Source organism: Cydia fagiglandana, chromosome 13, assembly GCF_963556715.1.
Source record: "Cydia fagiglandana chromosome 13, ilCydFagi1.1, whole genome shotgun sequence".
Lineage (NCBI taxonomy): Eukaryota > Metazoa > Arthropoda > Insecta > Lepidoptera > Tortricidae > Cydia > Cydia fagiglandana.
In genome coordinates, this window is record NC_085944.1 from 13,585,402 (window position 1) to 13,601,523 (window position 16,122).

At 40.4% G+C, this 16,122-nt stretch overlaps 2 protein-coding genes across 2 annotated transcripts in view; one reads left to right on the forward strand and one right to left on the reverse strand.

Annotated features, from left to right (window-relative positions):
• Positions 1-16,122, forward strand: part of LOC134670351 (metabotropic glutamate receptor 2-like) — a 274,915-nt gene that overhangs the window by 196,671 nt on the left and 62,122 nt on the right. Inside the window, exon 6 of the mRNA XM_063528169.1 lies at positions 12,701-12,952. Within this exon, the coding sequence (XP_063384239.1) occupies positions 12,701-12,952 (252 nt within the window). The remainder of the gene's footprint in view (positions 1-12,700; positions 12,953-16,122) is intronic.
• Positions 9,121-10,188, reverse strand: LOC134670347 (nucleolin-like). Its single transcript, XM_063528162.1, has one exon. The coding sequence runs from the start codon at positions 10,081-10,083 to the stop codon at positions 9,301-9,303; it is 783 nt and encodes a 260-aa protein (XP_063384232.1). The 5' UTR covers positions 10,084-10,188; the 3' UTR covers positions 9,121-9,300.

Genomic DNA, 16,122 nt, shown 5'->3' on the forward strand with positions numbered 1-16,122 from the left:
GCACAACTCGTGATCACCAGGCTTCCAATAGATTCAATTTCTGTAACCATTTCAGCGAAAAATTGTCTTCGTCGCGCAGCTGGTATCGCCACAGGCAAGTCAGCCGCAATTTATCTAAAATGCAGTGACCCGGCGCCTCGTGATACACGAGATAAACCTTTATTCGGCAATTTTCTTAAACGGATGTTTGTTTTCGGAACGTGACGTGACGGCGGCTAGATAAAGCCTGTTCGACGCTATTGACGTCTTAATGACATTGTCTTTAAAGTAAGAGGTTTAAAAAATGTCAGCGGTACGACACCGATCTGTCAGTGTCAAAATTTACATTTTCTCCAACCAATAAGGCCAAGCGCGCACCACGATTTTAATTTTTGCGACACGATTTTAGAATCGCGCTGTAATATATCGCAGAAAATCCACTGCGTGCACTGCGATGAAAAAGTCGACGATTTGTTCATTGTCAACATGGATTTCGTACCAGTCGCTTGTCGTGAAACAATATGCAATCGCTGTATGACTTTGAGTATTTATACCACAAAGGTGATCTCCTTCTATTTCTATAATAAAACGGTTAACATCTAGCGTCTCATCTTGTAACTCCATTGGAGAAGCAGGTTCCGATATGTTGACGCTTGGAGAGCGAAATGCCGACTGAGGTCCGGGGTGCGATTTTATTATCGCAGTGCGCGCGGGGCCATACAACTCCGTATGCTGCAATTCACTTTGCGACAATCGCGTCGCGAGCAGTCGCGGAAAAATGTGACAAATCACAATTTTAAAATCGCTGCGATTTTTTTGTCGCATATGCGCGCACTGCCATATAAACACATACGTTACATTTCTGCGACTAAATTATCGCGCGACAAAAAGTCGTGGTGCGCACTTGGCCTAACGTCACCTTTGACTCTGTCAGATCGGTAATGTACCGCTGTGACTTTTTACTGTAATAAAATACATAAGTATAGTCAGATCGTAAAAAGTCTGCAGCGATTTTGTTAGCCCACACAGTGCAAGTGTCATCTTAAACGTCAAACTTCTATGAAATTATGACATAAGGTGTATTCGGGTAATACCGAATGTCGGATAATTCCGAAATTCAGATGAAAATCACCCTTAATTCCATCATAATAAAAGTCTCCTTTCGGAATTATCCGACAGTTTTCGACATTCGGAATTACCCGAGTAAACCTTATACATAACACTTACACTGCGTGGGCTATCAAGTCCGCAGCAGACTTTTATTGGCGCGACTATACTTCTTTCTTATAAGCATTGCTAGAACCGAGCCGTTAGATATCGAGAAAAACTAATCAACGGATTTTCGTGCAGTTTTCACCTATCAATAGAGTTATTGGGAAAGTTTAGGTGTATAATTTGTTAACCCGTGCGAAGCCCGCCCCGGTCACTAGTAGGTATACAATATAATAATATAATAGACTCCTGACACGTGAGAAACATTACACGTGTCAATTCAATATCCCTTTCAAATAATACTTGTACCAATAAATACGTTCACATAAATACTGCTACGTTTTCTGAAGAGCCAATATTTTCCTTACGCCGCTTCCTTTTACCGCCGTAAGCAATATCGAATTTCCTACTTAACTGATTTAATCCGTAGATATTTATTGTCTACTGTAATTACTTGTTATTTTCGAATTCTATAGGATATGAGATACTAGGATATAAGGAGATAAGTACTAGGATATAAAGGGATACTAGTATATAAGGAGAGACTTCTCCAGTATTATTATATCGTTAAAAACAGTTTGCGCGACCAATAGAATTTTAAAGTTTCAATCAGAAAACTACTCCTCAAATAGGTGCCTTCAAAAATTATGATCTTAAAGGGATACCTTCATTTTTGCCAGTTGATAATGATAAGGTTACAATTATTATATTTTAAGATTTTTGTTGCATTTTTTTAATAAAATACAATTTAGGTCGCCTTTCAGTTAGAAAGCAAACACTTTTGTCTAACTCGCACCGTAACATAAATGATTCGGCAGTTACAATTTATTTACGCCCTGTGTAACAATATATAAACCAAGCAAGCGGCTAATAAAAATCATCCACGTTTTTTGTCAACGTATTTTTATTTTATTTCCTCACATTGTTTGAGAAAAGCTCTCCCCTCGGCGGAAACAGGTATTTTCTGGCTTTGATCCTGTCCCAATTATCGCCCTGGCAACTGAAAAATATGCCTCCAGGCCAGGATAGGGAGTGAGCTGATGACACCAAGGAAACACGTCCGTTCGGCATAGGATTTATTAAAAGAGAGAAAAATAAACCTACCCACATTCAGTCGGCGCCTGATTACTTAATCTACCCACATATGTCACACCCCCCCCACTAAATCTATATTTACAGTTATTCGTACATAGCTTAATAGGGATTAAATCATTAAACACTAATCGAAGTCGAACCCGTACCTTTTAACGGGTTTCCTACTGCGGATCGGTTTGGGGCCCTCCACGGGAACCGGCAATGTAGGGGGCGCGGCCGGTGCAACCGGCAACGGTGGAGCATTCACGGCCCTTAACTCCGAATTGCTTGTTACCGGTTCTGGTACCCCTCCCGCCGTCGTACCTGTAGGGAATTCGTTTGGTGGTTCTACCGCAATCGGAGAGTTTGGTACTGACACATCAATCGTGCTAGCCCACTTAGTTTTGAGCTGATCGATATGTCGTTTGATGGGTGGACCATTTTCCCTACCTACAATATAGTTGCGAGATCCTACTTTTTGTTCAATTTTCCCTCCTATCCATTTTTCCCCTCCTGTATAATTACGTGCCCACACCTTCTCTCCGATATCGAACTGTCTAGACGTACCTCCCGCATACTCGACTTGTTTACGTTGACTCTGAATAACCTTCTCTTCTACTTGCCTCCTACATTTCAATAGATCAAGACGAGACCTTAATGTCCTACGCTGTAAAAGAACCGCTGGTGACATACCGGTTGTACTGTGGTCTACATTTCGGTAAGACAATAAATATGACTGTAACGCTGCGTCTACATCAACGCCGTCGCGCAAAGCTTTCCGAACTACTCGTTTGCACAGTTTAACTGCCCCCTCTGCGGCCCCATTCGACGAGGGATGGTATACTGGTGCAAATGTCATTTTAACACCGTTAAAAGTCATAAAACGCTCATACTCCTTACTAGAAAACGGGGGCCCGTTATCTGATACAATCTCTTTTGGTAGCCCAAAACGCGCAAATGTTTCCCGTAACACGCGAATAACTTCAGCGGCAGTAGTTTTATACATTTTAAAAACTTCAATCCATTTCGAGGTCGAATCAATTATTAACACCAAAAATGAGGCACCTTGAATAGGACCCATGAAATCGAGATGAAGTCGTGACCAAACCTCTGACTCGTATGGCCAGGGTTGTGGCACCGCCCTAGCCGGAGACGTACTCTCTGAGTCTCTGCTGTACACGCGGTACACGCTTTACAACGCTTTCAATTGCCGCATCGATGCCCGGCCACCACACAATGCTCCGCGCGATACTCTTCATCTTAACTATCCCCATGTGTCCGCTGTGCACCTCTTTCAACAACGAATCCTGCAATTTTTTTGGAATAACTAATCTATAACCCCATACTATACATCCTGCATCGATGTATAATTCGTTGCGTCGTGAAAAATAAGGTTTAATCTGTTCATCGTTACAAACTGTTGGCCAACCGGATTGTATAAACAACATTACTTTCCTAAGAACGTCGTCCTTACTAATTTCTTGACACAAAGTCTTCCTTGTAATTGGCATGAAATTTTGAACAAAATTCAAGTAAGTGATTTCGCGTGTATTACCTTTATCGTTTTCCTGTTCGGAACGTAATCCTACTGGCAAACGAGATAGTGCGTCGGCCGCGTTTTTCTCGCTACGCACGTATTCGATGTCGTCGTAACCCGCGAGGATGACCGCCCAACGCTGCATCCTACTCGCTGCCATTACCGGTATGCCTGACTTATCGCCAAAAATGGAGACTAAAGGTTTATGATCAGTTCTTAATGTGAACCTTCTACCATAGAGATATTGATGGAATTTTTTAATACCATATATTATTGACAAAGCTTCGCGTTCAATCTGGGAATACGCCTTCTCCGCCGAATTCAATACCGGTGATGCATACGCAATCGGCCGCTCGCCCTCTGGCGTCAAATGGGAGATAACCGCGCCTACCCCTACGCTGCTAGCATCTGTGGTAAGAACTATGCCCAAATGTGGCGAGTAATGAGCTAAAATGGGACTTGAAATTAACATTTGTTTGATTTTGTTGAACGCTGACCTACAATTTTCGTCCCATGCAAAATTAACATTTTTTTGTAAAAGCCTGTATAGTGGTGCTAAAATAGTACTCACGTTAGGTACAAATTTGGCATAATACATAATGAGACCTAAAAACGAGCGAAGTTCCGACACATTACTTGGTTCCCCTACTTCTTTAATGGCCGTTATTTTCTCAGGACACGTGTGCACACCTTTTTTGCTAATGACAAAACCTAAATACGTCACTGACGGCGCAAAAAAAGTGCATTTTTCTTTTTTTACCTTTAACCCATATTTCCGTAACCTCTCAAATACCTCTGTGAGGGTTTCTAAGTGAGCCCGATCGTCGGAACCAGTTATAATAATGTCATCCAAGAAAACGCCTACTGTCGGCAAGTCCGCAAACAACTGCTCTAGCTTCCTTTGAAATATACCGGGGCTAGAAGATAAGCCATAAATTAAACGATTATACATAAACAAGCCTTTGTGGGTATTGATTACGGTGTATTGTTTTGAGTCGTCTAATTCGAATTGCGCGTACGCTTGCGATAAGTCAATTTTCGAAAATTTATCCCCCTTATGCAATTTTGTCAACAAATCATCTACTCGAGGTACTGGAAAATGATCCACTTGCAAACATTTATTTAGTGTCAATTTGAAATCGTCACACAAACGAATAGTCCCATCTTTTTTCATTACCGGTACGACTGGCGTGGCCCAGTCGGAGGTGGGCACGTGCGTGATGATGCCGTCGCGCACCAGCTGATCGAGCGCGCGCTCCACCGGCTCGCGCAGCGCGTACGGCAGCGGGCGCGCGCGCAGGAACACCGGACGCGCCCCCTCGCGCAGTAGACTAGACAAAAAGATTCAAAATCGCTCTCCTTCTTGATGCGACTGGCAAATCATATTACTTTTTGGCAACCGGGTTTTTTAACCTAATTAGACCCTGCTGAATCCGAATTTGCCGGTTGCTCGATCGAAATCTTGACCGGAAGTGAGATATTTGACATTAAAGGTCCCTTTTTTTCGTTTTTCGTAAATAACTCTTAAACGGTGGCGCATAGCAAAAAATGTTCTATTACATAAGTAATCTACATAAAATTGCCTACAAGAAAGATTCAGTACAATTTTTCGCTAGGATCAATATTCAAAGAGATTTCAACGCGGGAAATTTAACTATAATCACTTCTAAGGTCCCGTTTTTTAGATTTTCGTAAATAACTCATAAACGGTGGCCAATATCAAAAAATGTTGTTAGACTTTAATAATCTACACAAAATTTTGAATAAAAAAGCTTCAGTATACTTTTCGCAGGGATCAATATTTAAAAAGATAATAAAGAGGGAAAGTTAATTATAATAAATTCTAAGGTTCCCTGTTTTTATTTTTTCGTTAATGATTTGAAAAGTATGACTTATATGAAAAAAAGTCTTATACATAAATAATAAACGTAAAATTTCCTACAAGAAACATTTAGAACACTTTTAGCTAGGATCAATATTTAAAAAGACAAAGCAGCGGGTAAGTTAATTATAATCAATTTTAAAGTCCCTTTTTAGTTTTGTGTAAATAGCTCGTAAACGGTGTCCCATAGCAAAATAGGTTTTTAATAACAAATTATCTACATAAAATTTCCTCCAAAAAACATCTGTAACACTTTTCTCTAGGATCAATATTTCAAGCGATATTAAAGGAAGAAATTTAATTACAATCAGTTCACAGGTCACTTTTTTTTAGTTTTTCGTAAATAACTCGTAAACGGTGGCCCGTTGCAAAACAATATTCTACATAAATACTAAACATAAAATTGTCCACAAAAAAGGTTCTGTACACTTTTTCGCTACGATCAATATTTAAAGAGGTATTAAAGGGGGTAAGTTAATTATATTCAATTTCCAGGTCCCTATTTTTAGGTTTTCGTCTATATAGGTAAAGAACTATTTTATTTTATTTTATTTTAAAAATGTAGACCCATTAGTTTCGGAGATAAAGACCAGACCATCCCCCCGATGGTAATTTTTTGTATTTTAATGTTTTATTTTGGGGGGAGGGGCTTTATCTCCGAAACTATTGGGTCTAAAATTTTGAAATAGTATACAAAATAGAACCTCTATAGATGACAGGAAAACCTATTAGAATTATGCAGTCAAGCGCGAGTCGGGCATTACTTAGTTTTTGAACTGATCCCGACAGGTTTTTTAAAGGCAATCACTCGCGTTTCACATATACAAAATACATTGTTAAAAATTGGGTAATGTACGGAACCCTTGCAACGCGAGTCCGACTCGCGCTTAGCCGGTTTATTTTCATTTTGAGGTACGGAACCCTAAAAAGAGAAAAGTGTTCCATATGTTTTTCGTAGAAAATTTTATATCGATTATTTATTTACATTTAGAACACTTTTCGCTAGGATCAATATTTAAAAAGACAAAGCAGCGGGTAAGTTCATTATAATCAATTTTAAAGTCCCTTTTTAGTTTTGTGTAAATAACTCGTAAACGGTGTCCCATAGCAAAATAGGTTTTTAATAACAAATATTTTAACTTTTATTTACAAGAACATTAAAAACTTATTTTGCTATGAGCTTTATTTTACGAGTCATTTACGAAAACCTAAAAATAGGGACCTGAAAATTGATTATAATTAACTTACCCCCTTTAATACCTCTTTGAATATTGATCGTAGCGAAAAAGTGTACAGAACCTTTTTTGTGGACAATTTTATGTTTAGTATTTATGAAGAATATTGTTTTGCAACGGGCCACCGTTTACAAGTTATTTACGAAGCTCTAAAAAAAAGTGACCTGTGAACTGATTGTAATTAACTTTCTTCCTTTAATATCGCATGAAATATTGATCCTAGAGAAAAGTGTTCTAGATGTTTTTTGGAGGAAATTTTATGTAGATAATTTGTTATTAAAAACCTATTTTGCTATGGGACACCGTTTACGAGTTATTTACACAAAACTAAAAAGGGACTTTAAAATTGATTATAATGAACTTACCCGCTGCTTTGTCTTTTTAAATATTGATCCTAGCGAAAAGTGTTCTAAATGTTTTTTGTAGGAAATTTTACGTTTATTATTTATGTAGGGTACATCGCCAATTACTAGCCACCCCCCAATTACTGGCCACTTAATTTGATTTCTATTTATAGGTGAACAAAGTTCATTTTAGTATATAAGGTACGAAAATCCAATTATTAGCCAGTTTTCAATTACTGGCCACCTATTCCAAAAATGAATTCTATTTACAGATAAATAAAACTCATTTTCAGTATAAGGAAAATGGCCAGTAACTGAAATTTATCCACAACCCACTCGTTCAATAACTGGCCGCCTCTTACAAAAATGAGTTCTATTCACCTATACACAGAATTCATTTTAGTATAGGTGGCCAGTAATTGAAAACTGGCTAATAATTGGCGATGTACCCTATAAGATTTTTTTTGCTATGAGTCATACTTTTCAAATTATTAACGAAAAAATAAAAAATAAACCGGGCAAGTGCGAGTCGGACTCGCGCACGAAGGGTTCCGTACCATAATGCAAAAAAAAAACGGTCACCCATCCAAGTACTGACCACTCCCGACGTTGCTTAACTTTGGTCAAAAATCACGTCAAATTGTTGTATGGGAGCCCCATTTAAATCTTTACTTTATTCTGTTTTTAGTATTTGTTGTTATAGCGGCAACAGAAATACATCATCTGTGAAAATTTCAACTGTCTAGCTATCACGGTTCGTGAGATACAGCCTGGTGACAGACGGACGGACGGACGGACGGACGGACGGACGGACGGACGGACGGACAGCGAAGTCTTAGTAATAGGGTCCCGTTTTACCCTTTGGGTACGGAACCCTAACAAGGAACCTTAGAATTTATTATAATTAACTTTCCCTCTTTATTATCTTTTTAAATATTGATCCCTGCGAAAAGTGTACTGAATCTTTTATATTCAAAATTTTGTGTAGATTATTAAAGTCTAACAACATTTTTTGATATTGGCCACCGTTTATGAGTTATTTACGAAAACCTAAAAAACGGGACCTTAGAAGTGATTATAATTAAATTTCCCGCCTTGAAATCTCTTTGAATATTGATCCTAGCGAAAAATTGTACTAAATGTTTCTTGTAGGTAATTTTATGCAGATTACTTATGTAATAGAACATTTTTTGCTATGCGCCACCGTTTAAGAGTTATTTACGAAAAACGAAAAAAAGGGACCTTTAATGTCAAATATCTCACTTCCGGTCAAGAATTCGATCAAGCAACCGGCAAATTCGGATTCAGCGGGGTCTAATTAGGTTAAAAAACCCGGTTGCCAAAAAGTAATATGCTTTGCCAGTCGAAATCGTTTTTATGAAAAATATGACCAGTCTACAGTGCGAAGCCGACCTTGCCGTCCGTGAACCGCCCCAAACCGTCTTCAAATACTTCTTTAAACCTGGAACTGAACACATTTTCATCAAATTTTTGGCCAATATTTTCCCTGTCCAATTTGTTACATGGCACTGACACGGGCAAAGTTACCCCGAGTTCATGAATCCATTGTCGACCTAACAAACTCGTCATGCCCCTTTTAATTACATACAGATCTAATTCTTTGTTTACTTTACCATATTGTACATTCACGCATAATTTACCTACGGGTATTACCCTTTCCCCGGTATAATATCGCATTGAGACATCACTCGGCTGTAATTTAAAATTTCCTAAAGTTTTTATGTAACAATCATAACTAATGCAAGAAATACAGCTACCTGTATCAATTTCCATATCTATATTTCTTTTGTTAACCTTCATTGATAATACATATGGCGGATACGCACTAAAGTCCTTTAAAGCAATAGAATAGTTATAGGTAACTACCTCGTCACTTCCCTCGCTGTCGTCATACGCCACCTGCCCGTCCGCGCCTCCGTCATACAACGCGAACAGCTGTTCCTCGCGTAGTCTCGGACACATCCTCTTCAGATGTCCATCTCGGTTGCACACCCGACACACGTACGCCTTAAATTTTCACGTGTTGGAGTCATGACTGCCGCCGCACGTCTTGCAGCCAGCTGCGCTGCCGTACGCGCCGCGCCCCCGACCGGCGCCCGCGGCGCCCGGCCCGTGTCGTCCGCCGCGGCCGCTCGCGCCGCGCCCGGCGCCTGCCCCGCCTCGCGTAGCCCCCGTGACCTTCCGTCCCCCGGCGGCTCCACCGTTACCATGGCTCCCTCGCCCCCAGCTCGAGGCCACCTGGTAGACACCCGTACTTCCTCCATGGTTGTCTACTCGCTTTTCCATAACCGCCGATTCCGTCTCGGCCGAATCTATCGTTACGGCTAATTTGAATGCTTTCTCGAACGTGATTTCCTCCTCTGCGAATAGTCGCTGTCGTATAACATCCTTCGATAAACCGCAAACAAATTGGTCCCTTAAATTGTCTTGCAATGAGTCCGCGCCAAAATTGCAAGTCATTGACATTTTTTTCAACGCCGCGACATACTCCGCTATGCTTTCATCACTTGCTTGGCGTCGTTGTCGGAATTTGAACCTTTCTGCTAATACACTAGGTTTAGGTTGCAAGTGCGATTTCATGATGGCCTTCAACTGATCAAAAGTCTTTGTTGCCGGGCGGGCCGGCGTACACAAATTAACCATAAGTTCATACGCGTCCCTGCCTACCACCGTAATTAAGGTACCCACTTTAACCGATTCACTCACTGTATTCGCTATAAAATATTGTTCCAAACGCTCCACGTATAAGTCCCAACAATCTTTGTCCATATCGAAAGGTGCTATCTTTCCGACTGCCATTATTACTGTTTTTATTCACTGCAATGTACTAAACCACAACACTAAAATGTTCCACACGTAGATCACAGTCCCGTCGCCACTGAAAAATATGCCTCCAGGCCAGGATAGGGAGTGAGCTGATGACACCAAGGAAACACGTCCGTTCGGCATAGGATTTATTAAAAGAGAGAAAAATAAACCTACCCACATTCAGTCGGCGCCTGATTACTTAATCTACCCACATATGTCACAGCAACTAAGTAGTAGGTACTGAAAATCCTGTATTTTCAAACCTCAGAAAATGTCTTGACTTCTCTATAGTAACTAGATTCTAACTAATTATGTATTCTTCCAATTTCTATTTTGGACCCGATTTTATAAAGTTACGAGTATTACTAGTACAGTTTTACAATACTTACAATTTTAACTAGGTACAAGTCGCTGGCCCTACTTTCACTTTTATCGAACTGAAACTATCTTGAAAATGTAACATACTTAGAACTTTGTAATATTGAGTCAGCGAAGTCTAAACTAGCAACACCAATACCGATCAAACGGTCGCTCATCATTGGCCAATCAAATGTCAAACGCATCTATGTTGCTAGTAACTCATAAGTTCTTTAATAATAAGTTTTTGGCAAAAATTTCATTTTTGGTACAAGCTTTTATCGCTGACTGTATTTTTCTTCCCACAGGCAACTAATAGTCATCGAACAATTCTAAAACCCCAAACACAATTAGGTTTCGTCGTTTTATCACAAAGTTCCTATGGCCACCTCCGGTCTCCATCATCAGATCAGCTCGATGACACCATAATATTGCATTGTCACCCGACTTACGTATGTATGCCAAATTTCAGTTCAATCGGAAACCGGGAAGTGGATCAAATTTAACTTGCAAGATTTGATTACAGACAGACAGACAGACAGACAGATAGACAGACAACGGTCAGGTGAAAGTAAATAAAAGCTTGTAAAATAGTAGTCCTAAGCTCATTTCTAAACTAGAAACCCACTGGGGATATAGGTTAGGTACAGTCAAGGAATTTAAATTCCGACCCATTTCGTACTTTGTCACAGTGACAATCAATATGAAAGCCGCTAGAGACCTCATACGGTTGTCACTGTGACAAAGTACGAAATGGGTCGGAATTTAAATTCCTTGACTGTACCTACCTATTAGGTAAGTAGGTAGCCAGGGGGCTTGGCGTAATTCACATGACGTGGGCAAAAGGGTTATTCCTTTGAGCTGTGCAAGCTTTGGACGTTTGCCTTGCAGTAAATAATCCCGTATTTTGAACGTATCCCTCGTAGCAAAAGCAGATGGTGTACATAATTGCAGAGCAGTCCGTTTGCAAGGTTCGTAAATGAAGACGATCCGCTTTGAACAGCATACAAACAAAACTTTACTGTAAGGGCATTTTCATTTAACTTGTACCTACTTTAATTTAAAGCACGACTTAAGTCGTGTTTCAGTAACGTCTAACCGTTACATTCCTGACAAAATGTATGGGATTTGACATTGTCCGTCAGTTTTGTAACGATTGCTAACCGGCCGTTAAAGGTGTTCAGTTACGTGAAAATGCCCGTAATTAGAATTAAGTACCTAATGTAAATCAGTGTAATAACTCTTAAAAGCAACGAATTCCTGATCATCTTCTTAGGTACTTACCTAATCAATACTCCTAATTAGATCACAGTTTTCATAATTAAATATTTTACAATCGGGGATCAAACAATGATTACTGAACTATTTAAGGGTTTAATAAGCAACTCACTAAGTATTAAAAAAGTGCAAAATGTTAAAGTGCACAGGAACTTTAAAATTTTTAGAATAGTCTCTAAGACGTTAAATCGATACGACGGTATATCGATGGGTTTTATTATTAATACAATAATTTTATTGTAACGTTCACCTAACATAAGATCATAACAATATTTCATTATCTATCGTACTAAAAAACATCAAACCATTTAATCATAAAACCAATTTATACATCAATTTCCCCTCATTCTCCTACACAAGTCTGATTGGCACTTGACATATTTAATTATTTAAATATTTTGCACGTTATTTATGAAAAATACATTATTTTTAGGGTTCTCTACCTCAAAACGATAAAACCCTATAGGACAGTGATCTATTTACTTTTTCAGTCTATCGAGGCACTTTTAAAAGTTTCTTCCATAATTCGATAAAATTAAATCTACAATGATGAAGTGCGCAGAGTCACAGAATAAATAAAAGTACTAGGTACAGAAGGTTCTCTCTCTAATAAAACGCGTCTATTTCGAGAGATACAAGCGCAAGCATCCATTCAACTACTACTGCTAGACACCAAAACTGGTGTGGCCGCATGTACCTACTTGTAGCGACGCGGCGAGAGCGCGGAGTGAGCCACGTCTGGCAGAGTTTTATGGAGACTGGCTTTTTCTCCTAGAATTAGACCAAGAAACGTCTGCAGCGATTTTGATAGCCCTCGCAGTGCAAGTGTTGACGTTTGACGTTTAAAATACGTCAAACGTCTATGAAATTGTGACGTATAAATAACACTAGCACTGCGTGGGCTATCAAAATCGCTGCAGACTTTTCTTGGCCAAACTCTTTCCATGCTTTAATTTCTTTATTCTCTTCCCAGGTGCCATAATATTCGGTTCGGACCAAGAAGTGGCCGGCGTGATGCGGGCTGTGGAGCGCATCAACGCTACTGGCTCATTCTCCTGGGTGGGCTCCGACGGGTGGAGCGCGCGCTCGCTGGTCTCCGACGGCAACGAGCGCGCGGTGGAAGGCACCATCAGCGTGCAGCCGCAGGCTAACGACGTCAGCGGCTTCAAGGAGTACTTCCTGAGTCTTAATGCGAAGGATAATAGGAGGAATCCGTGGTTTGTAGGTAGGTAACTTCTTATGGATTCTCTACACGATGTCCCATCATACTAGCCTACTAAGATGAGCCCGCGTGGGTTATGGCGCAGTGGGATTGCGATGGCCACGGTATCGGCCAGCGATGGTGCGTACGCATCCACACGTGGCCTATTCCATAGTGCGTGATCTAAACCATCACATGGCCAAGACCATCTCGCTGGTCCGTGTATGGGCCATCGTGTAGAGGAGCCATAACCATCGCATGGCAATCTCGCTGGTCCAGTGCTGGGCCATCGTGTGGAGGAGCCAATATAACGGTTCAAATGCTCCCAAGCTTCATAAAGCTCTGCATCACATTGAAAGTAATCTTAAGCTCGGACCAAGAAGTCACAAAAAATGTTGGTTTGCCAAGCTTTCAGCCTGTGTAATCATAAAAATGTTGTACTTAGGTAATTGACCTGTCATATAGCGATTTGTACGTGCCCCAGCTTGATAAGGCAAATTTTTGAGGTACCTATATTCATTTATACTAACACGATTTTCACACATATTTTAAACTGAAATGTAATTTAATCGCGCGAGTTTACGGTTGCAGCGATAAATGATTTATGATTTGTGATTTATTATTTGACCTGACGTTTCGAATGTGTTCGTGGTCACAGCCAAAGTAAATGCACGCGAATAATTCCCGTTTCAGTTTAAATTATAACTTAATGGTTGCATAATCTTTCACAGGCAAAAAAGCTACTGTAGTAATCAGCTTAAAGAATTGTTGTTTACAAAACCTACCTCTTTATTTCTACAAGAATTGTATTGAATTTTTTTTTTTTTTGGACTTCACGGGCCTATAAATCCCGGTCTTTTGATAGGCTTGCGTGGGGATATAGATCCAACACGTAGAGGCCCTTTGGAGAGTTTTAATGTCATGTAGAACGCCTGCTGGAACCCGTTCACAGGCGCAACAATAGACACCCGTGAACCGGTCGCAGCAGGCATTGGGACTATTGTAGAAGAAGTGAACAGTATACCGGTTTATGGATTGATGTTTGGGTGGACAATGAGACTGGGTTATTGTAAAAGAGGTCCGGACGCCTGCCATAACAATGTAAACACCGTCATCGAGACAGGCGGTGACTCGCCGCTTACTAGATGGGCCCCTGAAACTGCCGTCGTAAAGACGTATTATTAATAATTTTTAAGAAAAAAAAACCGACTTCCATGGGGGCCGATGAAAGATTATTGTAGATGGTACACTATGTAGAAAAGGAGGTAAAACCACCCACTTTTCTACTAGCATTTCGCTTCTGTATAATGGCTCCTCTACAGGATGGGCCAACGCCGGCCACTCCAAGGGACGCAGCCATGCGGTAGAATGAGATAGCAATATCACTTGCTCCCTCTAACGCATAAATGCGTCCCTTGGAGTGGCCGGCGTTGGCCCATCGTGAAGAGGAGCCATGAGGGTCGTAGTTCTAGCCTAACCTAACCCACTCCTTAGATAGCAGTTCGGTTCTGTGCGGATCGCAGTTCTATTAAAGTATAACAATAAATGGAATTTGCGTGTATAGTTTATTTAGATAAGTCAAAAGGAATAGTCTATCAACAACGTTTCATAGCAACATAGAATATATTAAAGACATAACACTTTAGTGTAAAGAGGATGTGCATCCTTAATATTCCCTCTTCTTTTCAAGCCGAAGGCAACCCTAAGGCTTCGCACAGTTTAACCAGTCTTGGTTTGTAAAGAGGTTTCGTAAACATATCGGCAAGTTGATCTGCTGTCGGTACTTGCTCAATTGTTATATCTTTTTCAGATACACACTGTCTCACATAGAAATGTTTCAGTTTTATGTGTTTCGTCTTTCGGTGTTGCTCATATGGAGGATTGTAAGCAAGCTTGATTGCAGACTCATTGTCAATGCGCAAAATTGGCGTATCAAGTTTTATTTTCAGGTCTTGGAACAATCTCCTTAGCCAAACAATCTCACGGCTGGCTTCACTGGCCGCTACTATCTCCGCCTCTGTAGATGATAGTGCAACGACAGTTTGCTTCGAACTGCGCCATGATATTGCTGAACCAGCATATAGGCATACTATTCCACTAGTGGAGCATCCCGTCGCCTCGTCTCCACCGTGATCGGCATCGCTGTAGCACACCAGACGCTTTTCACCTTTCTTATACTCAAGCCCTGTATCAGCAGTTCCCTTCAAATATCTAAGTATTCTTTTTACTTGTTGTACATTACTTGAGGTAGGTTTATCTAGGTTCCGTGATACAACTCCAACTGCATATGCAATATCCGGTCTCGTCCCAACCATTAAGTACGATAATGACCCAACGGCTTGCCGGTAAGGGAAGTCTAACTGTTCAGGACTTTTACGATCGTCCATTTCTCTTTCAGGCTTTAGAATGGGTGTTCCAACCTCCTTACAGTTATTCATCCCATACTTTTCCAGCAATTTTCTTGTGTAAGCCGTTTGGTGGACTTTTATAGTACCATCTTTGTGTTGATCTATTTCAAGCCCCAGAAAATAGGACGGTACCTTCGTGGTGATTTTAAAACGTCCTTTCAATTCAATGTTAATGAAGTCATCAGCCTCTTTTGCGTCTGACGCGGCCAATAATCCATCATCTACATATAGTGCGAGCAGTATTTTCTTATGTCCTCGTTCTCTGACATAGACACAAGGGTCTGCTTCGCTCTGAATGAAACCTGACCCTATAAGAAAGTCATGGATGCACTCGTTCCAACACTTAGGCGCCTGTTTCAACCCGTATAGGCTTCTTTTCAGTTTGCATACTCGATTCGTTCCATCGTCGTATCCCTCTGGCTGTCGCATAAAGATTTCTTCCTTGACAGTTCCGTAAAGGAAAGCAGTAGCGACGTCAAACTGTCTGAGTATTAAACCCTCATTAGCAGCAATACTAAGTAACATCCGGATTGTGCTCATTTTCGCTACAGGGCTAAACGTTTGGTCATAATCGATACCCTTCTTTTGTGTATATCCAACAGCGACTAATCGTGCTTTATACTTGTCGACTGTACCGTCAGGGTTTCTTTTGATTTTAAAGACCCATTTGCATCTTAATGCTTTTCTATTTTTAGGTAGAGTCGTCAATTCCCAGGTTTAGTTTCCTTGTAGGGATTGAACTTCATTGTTCATAGCTTCTATCCACTTATCTTTTTCAGGACTTCT